Raw genomic sequence first — 19,396 nt, 5'->3', positions numbered from 1 at the left:
ACACGGCACTGCATGTGGACCCTTCCTGGACGGAGGGTAAGCCAGCGTGAACCAAATAAACACACCCGAAACGACCATAGTGATTAAATATGGGTTTGGAATGAAGGAGAACAGATGGTGTTCATTTCCTACATTATACATTTCTGTGTTTCATTTTTTAATGTTAAGAATGTTTACTTTTGAAATCAGAAAATAAAGGTTTTGAGTGTACAGTTTTAACAGGAGAAAGAAAAATTTGTCTTGTTAGGAAGATATTTTTGAAATGCAAAGCTCTGTATCTCTCCAGTACATAACTACCCAGATTAGCCCAAATCCCCACCAAAACATAACTGTTCACTAGATTCCAGGCACCTCAGTTAGATGATTTAGGAGCATTCAGGATTTCAAGGCATGTACATATCACATGAAGACATAAGTTCAACGATACGAACATTCTAGAAGTTGCATTTAAAAGGAAAACACAGCCAGAAAACTCACAAAAATGTAAAATAAAAATCAAACAATTGGTCAAATAAATTATTTTCTGTTGTTATTTGTTGTATTTCTACAAGGGGAAGAACTTGTAAACTTTAGCCCAAAAGACGTTTCTCCCATATGAGGAAAAGAATATTTGAGTTTCAAGACATATTTGTTTTCATAGGACTTGAAACCCAAAGAAAAACATACCTTCTAAGAGCATTTCTGGAATGTCTGCTTGATATCTAGGTCCCACTCTGATTTCACCTTTGTCAGCTAATAGTGTTTTCACTGAAGGGTCGTAGACCAATGAGTAGAAAAAGGTATCCTGAGAAAAAAATGACAGAAAATATCTAGGTAAGCTCAACTCCTTCTACTTTTTATAAAGCAATGAGGCCAATGTCATGATAATGAAATCATAAAACTTCAGAGAGTATATAAAATTTCCTTTTGGTGAATAAATTCATGAATCTTGAAGAAGAGAACAATGTTAGGGTCATCATGTAAAACAGTGTAAAATTAAATCAAGCAAAAACAATAGCATACAATCAAGGTAGATTATAAAGTTTTGTTGTTTTAGTCTAAAAGAAAACCAATGAACTGCTCTAAAACAGATTCTGAGCTAGCAAAGCTAAGCTCTAAGTCAAAGGTAAGACACCGGAATCAAGCAATCATTTAAATCTCTAAAGCCCACACCAAACAACGAGGACACAAGGCGCCCTTACTTCTGGAGCGTCCACCCACATTTCATCAACATACTCAAATGGATACACATTTCACATTAAAGTTTAGAAGAGCTGAGCTTACATACAGTTTCCTAATTAAAATGTCACATTGCATTATTTCATGGAGCATCTATTAATTCCATTTCTGCAGTTCTCCTTTGAATCCTGAAACATTCATATTTATATATAAATAGCCACATAAACGTAACTACCTACCACCACTGGCACACCCACCAACTTTCCAAGGTTCTTTAAAACGCAAAAAGGCCCTAGTTGCTGAGTCTAATGGATAAAATGACCAGGCTACCAGGCCTTTGCTGAATTCTGCATCACTACTGGAGGTCTTAAAAGGTCTTGTCCCTGCTTCCTGCTAGGATTCTGAGGGTTATCTACTATACAACTCTCTGCATTATATGCTGGAGGGGTCTGCTCCTACCATCAGCACTTTACCAAGACCATGCCGAGCAAGCTACAAATAAGAGATAATCTACCAGTTTGTAAAGCTTTCTCCTTACAGACTGTGATAAAGGGAAAGGAGAAAAACAGACAAGGCGATACCATCCATTCAGAATTCTTCTGCATGGGTCATGGTCAGAAGAAAAGACTAAAGAATCAAACACAACAATATGACAATTTATGCATATAAAAAAAAGTCTACCTGGGGAAAAGAAAAAAAATCTGCAGAATATATAAACCAACCTGCTCAATAGGCTGATGGAGGATGATCAATACGTAATCAGAATTGTTTGTTTTGTAAGACAGGAGAAACAATGTTACTAGGGTGACTGACGCTGCTGCCGTTGGCACAGTAAGGGCTTTCAAGGTACACATACTTCTGGTCACTTTTATTGTGTAAAACATGTTAGTATAGTATTCTAGAAAAATGGGATTTTGCCATACTATACAGTAGAATAAAATGAAATTATTACTTAGGGCCACAGAAGTTGCTTAAGACTCCTTAAATTTACATGTGCCAATATGGGTAATCGCTTAAAATGTAAAGGTAATGTTAATTTTTCTAAAAGGAAAACATTGTGATTAGAAAGTTGTCCTTTAAGGGGTGCCTGGGTGGCTCAGTTGGTTAAGCATCAACTTTTGATCTCAGCTCAGGTCTTGATCTCAGGTTCCTGAGTTCAGCAAAAATACCACGTTTTTAAAAAAATTACAGCGTCTTGGGGCGCCTGGGTGGCGCAGTCGGTTAAGTGTCCGACTTCAGCCAGGTCACGATCTCGCGGTCCGTGAGTTCGAGCCCCGCGTCAGGCTCTGGGCTGATGGCTCAGAGCCTGGAGCCTGATTCCGATTCTGTGTCTCCCTCTCTCTCTGCCCCTCCCCCGTTCATGCTCTGTCTCTCTCTGTCCCAAAAATAAATAAAAACCGTTGAAAAAAAAAATTAAAAAAAAAAAAAAAAAATTACAGCGTCTTAACAGCCAAATACACCAGTAAAATAAACTGAAACATACTCATGTTTCCTCCTTTTATTCCTGCTTCTATGAACTAATGGTAACATCTGAGCATTCTCTTTATCCATATTATTTTCCACATGTTGACTGACAACAAACACTATTACCTTCTTTTCTAAATTTCACAAGAGTAAGTTATAAAGACTATCAACCTTTTTTCTGCCTTGAACATTTACCTCCTCTTAGTTTTCTGTTCAATTTTCTAACGTACAGTAGTTCCACATGTCTGCATCAATCCTTTCAGGGACAACACTTTTAAGTATAATAAAAATTTTGGGGGGGGGGGGGGGGGCGCCTGGGTGGCTCAGTCGGTTAAGCGTCCGACTTTGGCTCAGGTCATGATCTCACAGTCCGTGGGTTCAAGCCCCGCGTCAGGCTCTGTGCTGACAGCTCAGAGCCTGGAGCCTGCTTCCGATTCTGTGTCTCCCTCTCTCTCTGCCCCTTCCCCGCTCATGCTCTGTCTCTCAAAAATAAATATTGAAAAAAAATTTAAAAAAATTTTTTTGAATATATCCCTTTAATTCTTTAAACGCATACATACATACATACATACATACATACATACATACATAAAGATTTGGGAAAACAAAAACATCATGCAACTATAAAGGTTAAATCTTAAAATGTCAACAGTAAAAATTTTCTCATTGTGGAATATTCTGTTTACAGGAATTTCCTCCTTCTAATGAAGTATATGCTCTCACCCAACTTGTGAAAATATGTTTAAAATGTTTCTTGTTGAAGTTCACAGAAGGAAACACTTGTAGTTGACAAAGTTTATGGAGATTCTAGGAAAGAAAGCAGACCACCAGTGCTAGGATCTCATCTGGAAAAAGCCTAAAATAAAATCTCTTTATTTAAACAACAACAAAAACAAAGAACAGGGAGGAGGATTGAGTACACAAAAGTCACTTATTTCATAAAGCCAAAAATATTTCTACTGCTACCAACTACATCATCATACCTTATAAAGCCTTTCATTACCAGCTTAAAAAAGACGGCACAGAAGTTTTTGCCAACTCTTCTCTCAGTTAACCAGAAAAATAAAATTATCTAAAAGTATTCTGGTCATTACACTTTTATATAATGCTGCTCTCCCGGTGCAATAGTTTGGTACAAGAAGAAATACATTTAAAGGTATGGGCTTCATGTGAAATCAAGGGGGAAAAAAAACATAAAATAAGCGCAATTGTGAATTACCTCTTTATCAAGATATGACAATACTGACTCTGTCTCATTCAGAAGGGCAACACTGCATTTTCCCCTGTTGAAAAAGGGAAAAAGTGAATGAATGTCAGAAAAGCCACCTCACCTTCACATCGATGACATATACAAAGTCAGGAATATTCAGAATGTAAAGTTACTATTAAGAAACTAGATGGCAGTTACAAATATACGTAAATGTATACACTTAGACTCGCTTTACAATCCTGGTGTTGTAGACATAAAAAATAAGACTGTTTTTGTAGGCATTTACTGCGAGGCTAACCTGTGGAAGGAACTGTTGTTAGGCAGTAAATTTTATGACATAAAACACTTCACGGGTATTTTCTAATTATTACAGAAAAAAAAAAGGAGTACAATGAAACCTTCGTATTAAAAGTGAGTTTCTGAATCTATAAAAAGTTAATGTGAGGTGATTTTATACAAGGAGTCTTTAGACAAAGACTTCACCATGCAAACCAGTACCTAAATAATCTTTGGATTTTTTAAGTGGCCACTGCATATGAGGACCTAAAAATAATATACATTCATCAGGATTAACTAGCTTACCTTTATTGACCTTGCTCTAAAGCCTAGTTAAAATTTAAATACACTGCTATAAAGTAGGGGGCAAAATAAAGATCTACAGATTCAAAGACCTTGAAGTCTGATGGCATTTACCTTTGATCACAGCCCTCGGTGTGAGTTTGAAAACGAATGTCTATTAAAAAAAACAAAAAACAGTCTTGTCCAGACTTGAGAAAAACTGAAGTTATCCAAGTAGAGGCATTTATTACAAATACGTTTTCAATTATCCTCACTATCTTGAAAAATCTGTAGACCTACAAATTTAACAGGAGAAATTTGGTAGACAATTCAAGTTACAGATAATTGGTTAGGACTCACAAAATATTGTTTAAATGCCATAATGCTATTTGATTTTGTAACAAAAGTCACTTCTTGCTCCCCACAAAAAAACAAGCAAAAACAAATCGTCACATATACATTGAATGGGAAGCTAAAAGAGCAGGCTGTTCGAACACCAGAGTGAAAAACAATTCAAAGGAAAAGATTACCAAAAGCAAAATAAAATGTAAAAAACACTCACACAAAGGTCAAAAATTACAGGTTACCGAACATTTCCCAAATGTATATTCCTTAAATTTAAAAAAGTTTAACCCTCATAAAAACATCTTTTTCTGGTAATCATCTATAGTTAATATAACTTCAAAAGACTTCTGAGAACATGTGTTATTTCCATATTATCTTCTCAAATCTCTAAGTTAGCGAGAGTTATAAGGGTTTTTGGTTTTTCTAGTATATTTTATTCATGCAAATTACTGAAGCAGAAAAATTAACATTACTTCGGAGCATATAACAGCACTCACGGTCAACAATTACCTGACATGCTCGCGGAAAGGACAGAATAACGAGCAGGGAAATTGCTCCGCTGAGGTTTGCACATCTACAGCTGTCACAGAAGAACTTCTGTGACCTGTGTGTGTGCTCCTAACACATGCAATGTGCATAAGTGGGTTTCCAAAAATAGGTTTCGTCTAGGTTTTTTTTGCCTCTGCAACAGCTGACAAAGCAGTATTTCTAACATTTAATACTTAATTACCTAGAAGAAATAAAATCTTATTTTTTTTAAAGTTCTCTAAAGCCACTTTTTTTTTTTTAAGTGCAGAGGAGCAAAAGCTGAATGTCATCTTAATAGATACCACTTTCTTCAACAGTCACTTGAATTTCAAGGGTTAACAGACACTGAAAATTTACACAAACAATACAGCCTACTTAAGAGTTTCTTCCATACAGTCTGAAATGACAAGAGGATTTAAACTGAATCATCAAACCACTATTTTCATATTTATATTAGGAGATAAGAAAACACTGGTTATGTACTCTTTTAGAGATACAACACGACTGCAAAATTAAGAGGATACCCAGCCAATCTAAAATACAAGTTATTTGGGTTAATGTAGCTTTTATGCAAAGATGAAAAAAATAATTCATGATTTTTCATCTGTAAGTTTTCTTTACCGCAGCTATGTATTTTTCTCCCAAACTAAAAATGAAAATCTGAGGGGCACCCGGGTGGCTCAGTGGGTTAAGCATCTGACTTCAGCTCAGGTCATGATCTTGTAGTTCATGTCTCGTAGTTTGAGACCCACCTCAGGCTCTGTGCCAACAGCTCAGAGCCTGGAGCCCTCTTTATGAGTCTGTGGGTCTCCCTCGCTCTCTGCCCCTCCCCTGCTCACGCTCAGTCTCTTTCTCTCAAAAATAAATAAACATTATAAAATTTTTTAAAAGGAAAATGAAAATCTGACACTTAAAATATTCAAATACATATACTAACAGCTAACAAAGCAGGAAGTTGAGTCAGAATTGTTTTATGAAGTAAATATGAATATGTAATTAACAGATGTACTACCACGCCAAGAGTTGTTGATAAAAGTAGTTTAAAAAAACACGTAAAGAGCTGGCTTCCTTTATGCTGAACAAATCTTGGCTCACAGAAAAAGAAATAGGATGAATTTTAAGCTAACCCCAAACTAAAGGAACTATTATCAAACGGTGAATATAGATAACCCAACTGATTTATGCTGAATCTCAAGCAATGACCCTAATTGTGCTCTTCCACCATACTTTAGTCCGTAAAGAACAAAGATACCCAAACATGATGATATAAATATAAAACACATCAAAGACCTTAATACGAAGAAAAATCACTCCAGGCCTGTATAATTATTTATGTTGCTTTTCTACAAGCAACTATATACAGTAACACAGAATTTTTCACTGAAAAAGGTTTTAAAAACATACTCTGTTTGCTTCAGAAACTGGGCAGGGTGTTGGGACAGAGAGACATGTGAATAAATAATTATGACACAACGCAATCCTGTGTTTAATGGCAGGTTCTGATCAGCCTATCTGCTTAACAGGATGTTCAGTATACTCCCACAGATTCAAAAACCACATGTAAAAGGTGCACCCAGGTTACAGATTTATTTAAAGATGCTACCTGTTTGTATACATGAAAGAAGAAGTTTAAATTAGCATCCATTTCCCCAGTGCCTAAAGACTTTCGGTTTCATACCACTCCAGCTTGTAGAATAATGGTGCAGGACCACCAGGGTCCCTGCTTAGGAAAATGAAAATTTCTTAGTGTCACACCAGATTTATTAAAGCCGAACATCTTGGGGAGGGATCGAGAAATCCTCGTGGTTAGGAAGAATCACCAGGTGATCCTTAGTCAGATTTACTGAATCCCAAGATCTCAGGGAGGGATCAAGGAATCTACATGGAAAAACAAGCATCACCCGGTGATTGTTAGGCATAATGAACTTGAAAAACCCCTACTACAGATGCAGAGTCTGACTAAACTTTCCTTGTTCAATGAAAGACAATAGTTTTTCATGATAGAAAGGCATTTTCTCAATGGCCTTATGAGTCTTACAGTTGTTCTGGATTCTGAACATTTTCTCATATTGAAAACAATGCTAAGTTCTGTGATTGGAAATTCAGCGAATAGACAGTTTTAAACAGTATTTAATCCAAATTTTTAAAAAATGAAGTTCAAAGATCCAAAATGCTTTCAGAAAATGATATTTCACAACAGCAATACTGTAAAATAGGACAAAAGGAGATTCAAAATTCTGAATGAAAGGATTCCCAAATCAAAATTTAATGCCTAAAAAAATCAGCAGCTAAGTGTAGAAAACATTTTCAAGATAAGCAAGGACTAAGAATTTTTTACATTTTAGAAGACTAATTGAAAGGAAAGGCAAAAGGGGCACCTGGCTGTCTCAGTCAGTAGAGCATGTGATTCTTGGTATCAGAGTCATGAGTTCGAGTCCCACACTGGGTATATATCTTACTAAAAAAATAAAGAAGAAGGAAAACAAAGGCAGAACAATTATTAAGTCCAAGGAAAACAAAAGGCTGTACAAGAAAGAATATGTGGGGAATCCTTACATGTTCATAAAACACAATGACTGATTATTAAGTTAAAGAAAAATTGTGATATATTGGAAACGTGAGGGAAAGGAAATAGAGAAGAGAAAGCAGAAATTTCTACAATTGAAAAAGTAAGAGTAAGCAGTGTAAGAGAGGTATAAATGCAGGAAAATGACTATGCTGGGGGAACTCTGCTTATGACTGCTTTGGATATTATTACACAGCTATATACATATGTTTGATTTTTTAAAATACAATTTAGGGGCGCCTGGATGCTCACTCAGTAAAGCATCCGACTTTGGCTCACGTAATGATCTCGAGGTTCGTGGGCTCCAGCCCTGTGTCAGGCACACTGCTGTTGGTGTAGAGCCTGCTTTGGATCCTCTGTCCTACCCCCCGCACCGTCCCGGTCTCTCTCTGCCCCACCCCACCCCTGCTTGCACTCTCTCTCTCAAAAATGAATAAACATTTTAAAAACTCTAACATAAATCTTAAAAAAAAAAAAACTATTTAAATTTAAAGTAACAGGGGGGATCCTAATTAGATGAAGTGCATAAATTTATATAAATAATATATATACCAAGGAAGCAAAGATTATTTACCATGACTCTATATTAGGTTTTCTAAACCTTGGCACTATTTTTTTTAATGTTTATTTATTTGTTTTGAGACAGAGAGAGAGAGAACGAGCATGCACACACAGGGGAGGCGCAGAGAACCCCAAGCAGGGAGCCAGACCCATGAGACTATGACCTGAGCTGCAAAGAGTCAGATGCTTAACCAAACGAGCCATGCAGGAGTTCCCTCGACCTTGGCATTATTAACACGTGAAGCCAGGTAATTCTTTGCTGTGGGGGACTGTCCCATGCACGTACGGTGTTAGCAGCATCACTGGCCTCTGCCAACTGGATAACAGTAGCTCCCCCACACGAAGCTTAGACAACCAAATCTTCCCAGACTTTAATGAATGGTCCCCAGGAGACAAAACTGTCCCTTGTTGAGAATCACTGGTCTGCATTATAGAACTGATGAACCATGGGCTAACTATATCTTAATAACAAACACATAAGGACTGTGTCATAGAAGTGATATAAGTGAAAGAATATGATTTTATGGATCTTTAGACTATAAAAAGAAGGACAAAAACAGAGAAAGAAATCTGGAATCCTTCAAATACTTCTATTTAAAGACACATTTTCTAATACTTCTTTAACAGATGTTAAGAAATAAAAACTAAAGAAGGCCAAACACAAAAACAAAGATGATTCTGCAAAGAAAAGGGACATGTAGTGTTTTGAAAAACTCATTCTATTCTGTCTGTGGTACGTAGAGAATGCCAAAGCAACAAAGCTTTCGCATGATTCTGGAGATTTGATAACAAATATGAAACAAACTACAAAAAAGGAATTCAAGGGTGAAAAAATCCTTCTCTTGGTGCCACTTTTCCCTTTTATAGCTAGGACAAAGTGGAATGTCCAAAAGAAGGCAGTAGTTATTAGGAAGATCCTCTTCCCTGGGACAGGATGACAAACTGTTTTGATTACAAAGGCCCTTCCACAACCATGCAGGATAACATGTAAAATATATGCTTTTCTGCACTGGGACTCTGGTGGGAGAAAGAAACACTTCAACCCACAGAGGATAAAATGATCCTTTCAAAGTAAAGATTTTACCATACAAAGACAACATTCAAGAGAAAGTGTGCTAAACACATGGGCTTTAAAATGTAAAACTGTGGGGCGACTTAGTCGGTGAAGCTTCTGACTTCAGCTCAGTGCTGACAGCTCAGAGCCTGGAGCCTGCTTCGGATTCCGTGTCTCCCTCTCTCTCTGCCCCTCCACCTCCCCACCCCCCCCCCCCAATAAATACACATTAAAAAGAATGTTAAACTGTGATATGATTTTTCTCTTCACTGTATTTTTTTTCTCACATCCTTCCACTAAGCAATCCTATGAGTTTACGCACACTAATTAACTTCCTTATGTTAGTTTCTTAAGCAACACTACTTGTAGTCTTCAATAGTATCATTTTCGCTAATTCAAATTGTTTACAAATAGCAATAAAATTGCAAAAAATCTAACATCTTAAAATACTGGCATAATAAAATGTACAGGAAGAAAACTGCCTTATTAGGATTTTTTTTAGATTCTGAATGAGTTCCTTTAACATTAATAGCTAAACTGAAAAGAGTCTGCTAATTCAAGTGGAGTGCTATTTCATTATATAGTTAAAAGTTAGCAGGTACTTGGGTGGCTCAGTTGTTAAGCATCTGACTTCGGCTGAGGTCATGATCTCACAGTTCGCGAGCTCAAGTCCCACAGAGAGTGAGCTGGAGCCCGCTTCGGGTAAAAAACGAGACCCACTTCTCTCTTCTCTCTCCCCCTTTCCCTTTCTCTCTCTCTCTCAGAAAAAAAAAAAAAATAAATAAATAAAAAGAAATTAAAAATAAAAGTTAGCATTACTATTTTTCAATAAACATAAGTCTTTTAAAAATTGTTTTCTCGGGGTGCCTGGGTGGCTCAGTTAAGCATCCTACTCAAGTCAAGTTCTCGCAGTTGGTGCTCATGAATTTAAGTCACTAAATTTAAGGCTCTCTGCGGTCAGCTTCAGATCCTCTGTGAACCTCTCTCTCTGCCCCTCCCCTGTTTGCTCTATCTCAAAAACAAATAAACATTTAAAAATAATTGTTTTCTCAAGTTGCCTGGCTGGCTTAGTCAGTAAAGCATGTGGGATCATGAGTTCAAACCCACATCAGGTGTAGAGCTTACTTAAAAAAATTTGCGGGGGGTGGGGGGGAGCACCTGGGTGGCTCAGTTGATTAAGCATCACACTTCTGATGAGGTCATGATCTCACAGTTCACGAGTTCAAGCCCTGCATCGGGCTCTGTGCTGACAACTCAGAGCCTGGAGCCTGATTCATATTCTGTGTCTCCTTATCTCTCAAAAATAAATTAACACTGAAAAAAAATTTTTTTTAATTTGAAAGAGAGAATGAGCAACAGAGGGACAGAGCGAGAGGGGGAGAGAGAATCCCAAGCAGGCTCCATGCTCAGTGCAGAACCCAACATGGGGCTTAAACCTGTGACCATGGGTTCATGACCTGAGCTGACATCAAAAGTTGGACACTCAACCAACTGAGCCACACAGTCACCCCCACAAAAAATTTTTAATTGTTTGCTGGGAATATGACAAAAAAGGCCTCAACAGACCTAAATTTACAAATTACAAATCCTTTTACTTGAATCTCCCTGTTTTGATCAACACAGAAATATGAGGGGTGCCTGGGTGGCTCAGTCGGTTAAGCGGCCGACTTCGGCTCAGGTCATGATCTCGCGGTCAGTGAGTTCGAGCCCCGCGTTGGGCTCTGTGCTGACAGCTCAGAGCCTGGAGCCTGCTTCCGATTCTGTGTCTCCCTCTCTCTGACCCTCCCCCGTACATACTCTGTCCTCTCTCTGTCTCAAAAATAAATAAACGTTAAAAAAAAAAATTAAAAAAAAAGAAATATGAATGAATACAAAATCCAGAAAATATAATTAGGAGATGTTCATCTATTTTACTTGATATGACTTATTTTGTACATCTTCACCCAATCATGCACATGTGAAGGGACCTATGCCCAAGTTTATTCTTTGCAGTATTATTTTAACAGCAAAAAGCTAAAATGAACCAAGTATCTATTAATTAGGATTAAATAAATTAGACATATGAAACAACTATAGAAAAGATGAAGCAGATCCTTATTATCTGATACGGAATTATGCCCAAGATATTTCATTTAAAAAGCACAATGTATAGGGCACCTGGGTGGCTTAGTCGTTAAGCATCTGACTTAGGCTCAGGTCATGACCTCTCCGTTTGTGAGTTCGAGTCCAACATTGGGGCAAGAGCCCCGCTTCGGGTAAGCTTGAGGCCCGAATCCGGTGAGCATGAGACCCGTTTCAAGTGAGCCCTACTTCTCTCTCCTCTCTATCCCTCTGCCCCTCACTCAGTTGCAAGCCTCTCTCTCTCTCTCTCTCTCTCTCTCTCCCTCTGAAAAAAAAAGCACAATGTAGAAAGCAAGATGGAGTCACTCAAGATAAACAGTGACTTATGTCAAGCAGTGACACAAGCAGCCAAGGGTGTTACAGCTAAGACCAGATATCACTGAAACCACCACAGACTGATGGCATCCAAAACTGATAACCAGAGCAAAGCCAAGAGAGTCTGGAAGAACTAAGAGTGATAACAAGAAGAAACCTGCAAAGGCCCAAGACTGACTAAACTGTGTTTTCCTAATGTTTATTTATTATATTTTAGAAAGAGAGAGAGAGAGAGAGAGAGAGAGAGAGAGAGAGCGCGCAAGTGGAGGAGGGGCACAGAGGGAGACAGAGGATCCCAAGCAGGCTCTCTGCTATCAGCCAGATGTGGGGGCTCGAAATCCTGAACTGAGAAATCACGACCTGAGCTGAAGTCAGAGGCTTAATGGACTGAACCACCCAGGTGCCCAACTAAAACTCTTTAAAAAGGAAGGACTTCGCAGCAAGCTGTCAGACTGTCCAGATGCTGAGCCTTCCAAGATCTGACCACATTAAAAAGGCAACTCCCGAAGGCTATGCCTGACTGATCTGTGACCATAACAGAGATGCTCCACTGGTTGAATGAACATAACACACAGTAAGCACCAAGAGCTGACCTGGATGGGACCGAGGCCTGATCTCAACTACACACTCACAGACTGACTTTGCATTTGGTTCGTTAACTTCTTATCCCTAACTGTATCTTGCTTGCTGTGTGACTTCGTATTGTGCTTTGCTCTGTGTGCCCTGTACTAAGGCAAGTTGAACACATAGTGAAATGTCACTGAGTTTGGAATCCTAAACCTGCTTTACAATTGTGTTTACCTTGCCGTGACTGAATAAAGCTGCACTATGGAAAGACACGACTCATACAGGAGTCATTATAGCATTCTCACAATTATATAACATCACAATTTATTCCATGATTTACTACAGACATAAACATACACACTTCTTTGCTTCTATATGCATGAATTGTTTCTGGAAGCATATGTAAGATTCTAGAAACAGTGATGGGCTAGGGGACTGTATAGGAGTGAGACACTTTATTGTGTACCCCAGATTTTGATTTTGAACCATGTCAATATATCACATATCCCTCCTCAATGTTTAAACTTTGAATATATTTTTTATTATTTAAAAAAAAAATTAACATTTATTTTTGAAAGACAGAGACAGAGCACTAAGTAGGAGAGGGGCAGAGAGAGGGAGACACAGAATCTGCAGCAGGCTCCAGGCTCTGAGCTGTCAGCAGAGAGCCTGATGCGGGGCTTGAACCCACAAACGTGAAATCATGACCTGAGATGAAGTTGGACGCTTAACTGACTAAGTCACCCAGACGTCCCTCGTTATGATTTTTTAAATGCGTATTTTGAGAGAAAGAGAAAGGGGGAGGGAGGGAGGGAGGGAGGGAGGGAGGGAGGGAGGGAGAGAGAGAGAGAGAGAGAGAGAGAGAGAGAGAGAGAGAGACACCCAAGCAGGCTCCATGCTCAGCACAGAGCCTGACATACGGCTCAATCTCATGACCATGAGATCATGACCTGAGCCAAAATCAACAGTCTGATGTCTAACTGACTGAGCCACCTAGGTGCCCCACGTTTTTCATTACGATTAAGTGTATGCTTTAATCTCCATCACATATTTCCCTCATTCTCCTACCCACCTCTCCTATGGTACCCATCAGTTTGTTGTCTATAGTTAAGAGTCTGTTTGTCAGTTTCTCTCTCTCTTTTTTTTTTTTGCTTGTTTTGTTCCTTAAATTCCACCTATGAGTGAGATGATGTATGGTATTTGTCTTTCTCTGACTGACTTATTTCATTTAGCATTATATTCTCTAGCTCTATCCATGTTGCTGCAAATGGCAAGGTTTCATTCTTTTTTATGGCTGATTCATATTCAAGTGTGTGTGTGTGTGTGTGTGTGTGTGTGTGTGTGTGTGTGACATCTTTTTTTATCCATTCATCTATCAGTGGACACTTGAGATGCTTCCAGTTTGGTTATTGTAAATAATGCTGTGGTGCGTCTAAGTGGCTCAGTCAGTTGAGTGTCCGTCCAACTCGGATTTCAGCTAAGGTTGTGCAATCAAGCCCCATATCATGCTCCACACTGAGCAGGGAGCCTGCTTAATATTCTCTCTCTCTCTCTCTCTCTCTCTCTCTCTGCCCTTCTCCCCCACTCTCTCTCTTTCTAAAATAATAACAATAATAATGCTGCAATAAACAAAGGAGTGCACATATCCCTTTGAATTAAATTTTTTTTTTTTGTATTTTTGGGAAAATGCCCAGTAGTGAGATTACTAGATCATAGTGTAATTCTATTTTTAATTGTTTGAGAAATTTCCATACCGTTTTCCAGAGTTGGTGCACCAGTTTGCATTCCCACCAACAGTGCAAGAGAATTCCTTTGTGTCCACATCCTCACCTACACTTGTTGATTCTTGAATTTTTGATTTTAGCCACTCTGACAGGTGTGAGGTGTTATCTCATTGTAGTTCCAATTTTCATTTCCCTGATGATCAGTGATGTTGAACATCTTTTCATGTGTCTGTTGACCATCTATATGCCTTCTTTGGAGAAATGTCTCCTCAGATCTTCTGCTCATTTTTTAATGTGCATTATCTGTTTTTTGGGTGTTGAGCTGTATAAGTTCTTTTATATATTTTAGATCCTAACCCTTTATCAAATATGTCATTTGCAAATATCCTCTCCCATTCAGTAAGCTGCCTTTTGGTTTTGTTGATTTTTTCCTTCACTGTACAGAAGCTTTTTATTTTGATGTAGCCCTATAGTTTATTTTTGCCTTGTATTACCCTTCCCTCAAGAGACATATCTAGAAAAATGTTGTACAGCTGATGACAGAGAAATTACTCTCTATGCTCTCTTCAAGGATTTTTATGGTTTCTGGTCTCACATTCAGGTCTCTAATCCATTTTGAGTTTATTTTTGTGTATGGAGAAAGAACATGGCCCAGTTTCATTCTTTTGCACATAGTTAGCTGTCCAATTTTCCCAACAGCATGTTGAACAGATTGTCTTTTTCCCATTGTATATTCACTCCTCCTTTGTCAAAGATTAATTAGCCATATAACTGTGGGTTTATTTCTGGGTTTTCTATTCTGTTCCACTGATCTTTGTGTCTATCTTTTTTATGCCAGTACCACACTGTTTTAAGTATGACCACTTTGTAATATAACTTGAAGCCTGGAATTATGATACCTCCAGTTTTGTTATTCTTTTTTAAGACTGCTTTGCCTATTAGAAGTCTTTTGTGGTTCCATACAAATTTTAGGATTGTGTGTTCTAGTTCTGTGAAAAATGCTGTTGGTATTTTAATAGAGACTGCATTAAATCTGTACACTGCTTTGGGTAGTACACACATTTTAACAATATTTGTTCTTCCAACCAATGTTTACATCTTCAAAAGGAGGGGGCTGATCAATTTTCTTGTGATCCCGAGAACAACCACAAAAAAATCTGCTCTATTATCCATTACCTTTGGATACCAGGTTACTCCCAGCACTCCTTCAAACCGTATATGGATATACTATCCCCAACCATACCAATTCCTAAATCCATCTACTCCCATAAACTCTAATCTATTAACTACAGCTTTGCACTCCTGGAATACTCTTTTGTTTAAAAAACAACTCTGGGGGCGCCTGGATGGCTGAGTCGGTTAAGCGTCCGACTTCGGCTCAGGTCATGATCTCGCGGTCCGTGAGTTCGAGCCCCGCGTCGGGCTCTGTGCTGACGGCTCAGAGCCTGGAGCCTGTTTCAGATTCTGTGTCTCCCTCTCTCTCTCTGACCCTCCCCCATTCATGCTCTGTCTCTCTCTGTCTCAAAAATAAATAAACGTTAAAAAATTTTTTTAAATAAATAAATAAAAATAAAAAACAACTCTGCTTATAGATAGGCAATTATTGTTCATTTATTAGTCTCTGATATGTATGACCACCTAAAAGAAAAATTCTACCTTCTAACACTATTTGTTCTAGGTAAAACATGAATTAAAAAAAAAAAAAAATTCAAATTCCAGCTTCTGAAAGTGGATGGGACACCTGGGTGGCTCAGTCGGTTGGGCACCCAGCTTCACCTCAGGTCATGATCCTGCGGTTTGGGAGTTTGGGCCTCTCATCAGGCTCGCTGCTGTCAGCACAGAACCTGCTTTGGATCCTCTGCCCCCTTCTCTCTGCCCCTCCCATGCTTGTGCTTGCTCTCGCTCTCTCTCAAAAATAAATAAACCTTAAAAAAAAATGGGTGGAAAGGTCTTTTTAAATGGTGAATAAACTTATGAGAGTCACTCAGCATTTCCCAAACAGTTTGATAACTCCAGTTCACAAATAGACACAAAGGCACAAATCCCAGTACTATAAAGTGTTATTTATTTAGTGACCTAATTGAGAAAAGTTTAACAGCATTCTTTTTTTGTAAAAGTTTACTTATTTATTTTGAGTAGGGGGCAGAGACTCCCAAGCAGGCTCCATGCTCAGTGTGGGTGGGACATGGGTGGGACTCGATCCCAAGACCCTGAGATCTTGACCTGAGCCAATATCAAGAGTTGATATCAAGAGTCAGACGCTCAACCGACTGAGCCACCCAGGCACCCCAACATTCTAATGGGGAAGAAAGGTAGTATTTTTAGAGTCTCAACAGAATAATAATGAATTAAATGACAGGCAAAGCCCATCCATTCATCGGAAAAATGGACATTTGGGCTCTTTCCATACTTTGAGCCTCTGAAATTAAAAAAACATTTTTTATGTTTTTTTTGAAAGAGAGAGAGAGAGAGAATGAGTGAGAGAGGAGAGACAGAGAGAGGGGGAGACACAGGATCCAAAGCAGGCTCCAGGCTCTGAGCCATCAGCACAGAACCCGACACAGGGCTCCAACTCACAGACTGCGAGATCATGACCTGAGCCGAAGTCGGCGTTCAACCAACCAAGCCACCCAGGAGCCCCAAGCCTCCGAAATTTTAAAATATAGTTGGCAATATTAAAATGTCAGATGTGCTAGGAGATAAAAGTCAAAGATTTAGCTTAGAACCAAAAACAGAAAATATGAGAAAAGACAGTAAACCAAGAACTCCAGGAGAGCGAACACATAAGCAATGTAAGTACTAGAAAGAAAAAAAGTTTGAAAGAAATGTTAGGAAAACAATTCCCAGGGGTACCTGGGTGGCTCAGTCAGTTTAGCAGCCAACTCGTGATTTTGGCTCAGGTCATGAGCTCACTATTCATGAGACTGAGTTCCAAGTCGGGCTCTGCTGATGGCACAGAGCCTGCTTAGGTTTCTCCCTCCTCCTCTCTCTGCCCCTTCCCTGTTTGCGTTCTCTTTCTGTATCTATCTCTCAAAATAAATAAACATTAAAAAAATAATAATAAAGATTTCCCAGCTATGAAGGAAGACCAGTATCTTCCAATTAAAATGGTCTACCAAATATCCTCAATACTGAGGCATCACTCAAACTTCTGGATACAATAAGAGAATTACATTCTTCATCTATTGGTAAGAGAATTCGAAGAAGATTTAAGAGAAGGGAAAAAATAGGTAATGTGAAAGTTTGGATATAAAACTACTGTTCGGTGACAATAGACATTTGAGGACAATAGGGTAATTCCTTCAAAGTTTTGATGGAAAATAACTTTCAACCCCAAATTCAATACCAAACCAAGTATGCATCATGTGTATAGTAAGTTATCCAGAAATTTCATTCCAGAATAGCATAGCAAGCATTATAAAATAGGTAAAAGAGAGCTTGAATCTGATAGAGCCAAGAACTTCTGCTGTAAGGTACTGTACATGAAGACATAAAACTAAAATTAAGAATCAGAACCAAGGAGCGCCTGGGTGGCACAGTTGGTTAAGCTTCTGACCTCCGCTCAGGTCATGACTTCGTGGTTCACGAGTTTGAGGCCCGCGTCGGGCTCTGTGATGGCAGCTCAGACTCTGGAGACTGCTTTGCAGATTCTGTTTCTCCCTCTCTCTCTGCCCCTCTCCCCTCATACTCTGTCTCTATCTCAAAAATAAATAAAACATTTAAAAAATTAAAAAAAAAAAAAAGAATCAGAACCAAAAAACAGAGAAGTCTTTCAACTGGTATAATGAAGAAGGAATGAATATCAGTACTCTGTAATAACTATGAATATCTCTAGGTAATAATCAGCAAATACCAGTAACATCCTGAAAAGATATTATATACCTCCTGATATACAATGCCACCCACAAAGAAGTTGTTAACTCTTGCACTTCTTCTTTCTCACAAAAGAAAAAAGAAAGAGACTGAACCACATCTCTGTATCTAGTTATCAATTCACAAGAAATATGAGGGAGAATGGAACATGGTAAAGAACAAAATGGGGATATAGTCAGCAAATCCAAATGGTAAGAAACAAAACCCTTATTTGGTCACAAAAATAGCAAGGGCAGGGGCACCTGGGTGGCCCAGTCAGTTGAGCCTCCAACCGACTCTTGATTTTGGCTTGGGTCATGATCTCGTGGTGGTGAGAGTGAGCTCCAAGTAGGGCTCCCCACTGGGCGTGGAGCCTGGTTAAGATTCTCTCTCTCCCTCTGTCCCTCCCCTGCTTGGAGAGTGAGGATGCTCTCTTTCTCTCTCAAAAAATTAAAGATATAAAATCTAAAAAAAAAAAAAAAAAAAGTAGATAAAGAAAAAGAGAAGCCTTCGTTTATTTTCCCCTGTAACCACCCAAATGACTTGGCACCATTTCCTGAAAAGACTTCTCTTTGCAGTAGTTCCTTCATCAAATATCAAGTTGTATTATATATGTGGGTCTGTTCTGACTTTTCCATTCTGTTCCACTTATTTCTCAATCCACTTATTAATACCATCTTGCTTTAATTACTGTAACTATATAAATGTCTTAATATCGATTGATATAAATCTAACAGTTTTTGTTCAAGACTGACTTTGTCAATGGTTCTCAAACTTTCTGATCTCAAGATCACTTTACATTACTAAAAAATCATTGAGGACCTCAAAGAACATTCGCCTCTGTGAGTTACATCAATCAATATTTACCATGTTAGAAATTCAAAGTGAGAAAAATTTAACATTTGCTAATTTAAAATAAAAATGAACATTAGCAAATACTTGTTATGAACAATTAACTGTCTTTTCCAAAACAAAAAACTTTTCACGAGAACAGTGGCACTCTTTTCATTTTTGCCTGTCTCTTCAATGTGTTGCTTAACAGACAGCTAGATTTTCAGGTTTATTTCATTTTCAAAAGGCATCCATCAAACACTTGTGTCTAAATAACCACAGTTTGTCTTTCAGCGGTTACTGCAAGTAATAACGGCGCTCTAGGAAAAAGCAGGTAGTTTGGCTTACATTTCAAAGACTGTCGTGAGATTGTTTTTTTCTCAAGATAACTATCACACTTTCAAACATGACAGAAGTGATTTACATGTATTTCCCATTTCATCGGGCAGAATGTTAAAGAGACATTTAATGGTAGTTAAACCACTGAAACAGCGGTTACACAGCATCGTCACTATACTGAATGGCAGTGAACTAGATCCTCT

At 38.4% G+C, this 19,396-nt stretch overlaps 1 protein-coding gene across 9 annotated transcripts in view; it reads right to left on the bottom strand.

Moving 5' to 3' along the window:
• MTA3 (metastasis associated 1 family member 3) overlaps nt 1-19,396 on the bottom strand; it is a 226,700-nt gene that overhangs the window by 92,249 nt on the left and 115,055 nt on the right. For all 9 annotated transcript variants that reach the window (XR_009616011.3, XM_078444770.2, XM_078444774.2 and 6 more), the window contains exons 5-6: nt 3,842-3,905; nt 667-784 (exon numbers count right to left, since the gene is read on the bottom strand). Coding sequence is in view for 8 of the 9 variants with exons in the window: in XM_078444770.2 (XP_078300896.1) it covers nt 667-784; nt 3,842-3,905 (182 nt within the window). In the remaining variant the exon portion in view is untranslated. The remainder of the gene's footprint in view (nt 1-666; nt 785-3,841; nt 3,906-19,396) is intronic.

The sequence above is a fragment of the Panthera onca genome, chromosome A3 (assembly GCF_046562875.1).
Source record: "Panthera onca isolate mPanOnc1 chromosome A3, mPanOnc1 haplotype 2, whole genome shotgun sequence".
NCBI lineage: Eukaryota > Metazoa > Chordata > Mammalia > Carnivora > Felidae > Panthera > Panthera onca.
This window is presented reverse-complemented; position numbering and strand designations above follow the sequence as displayed.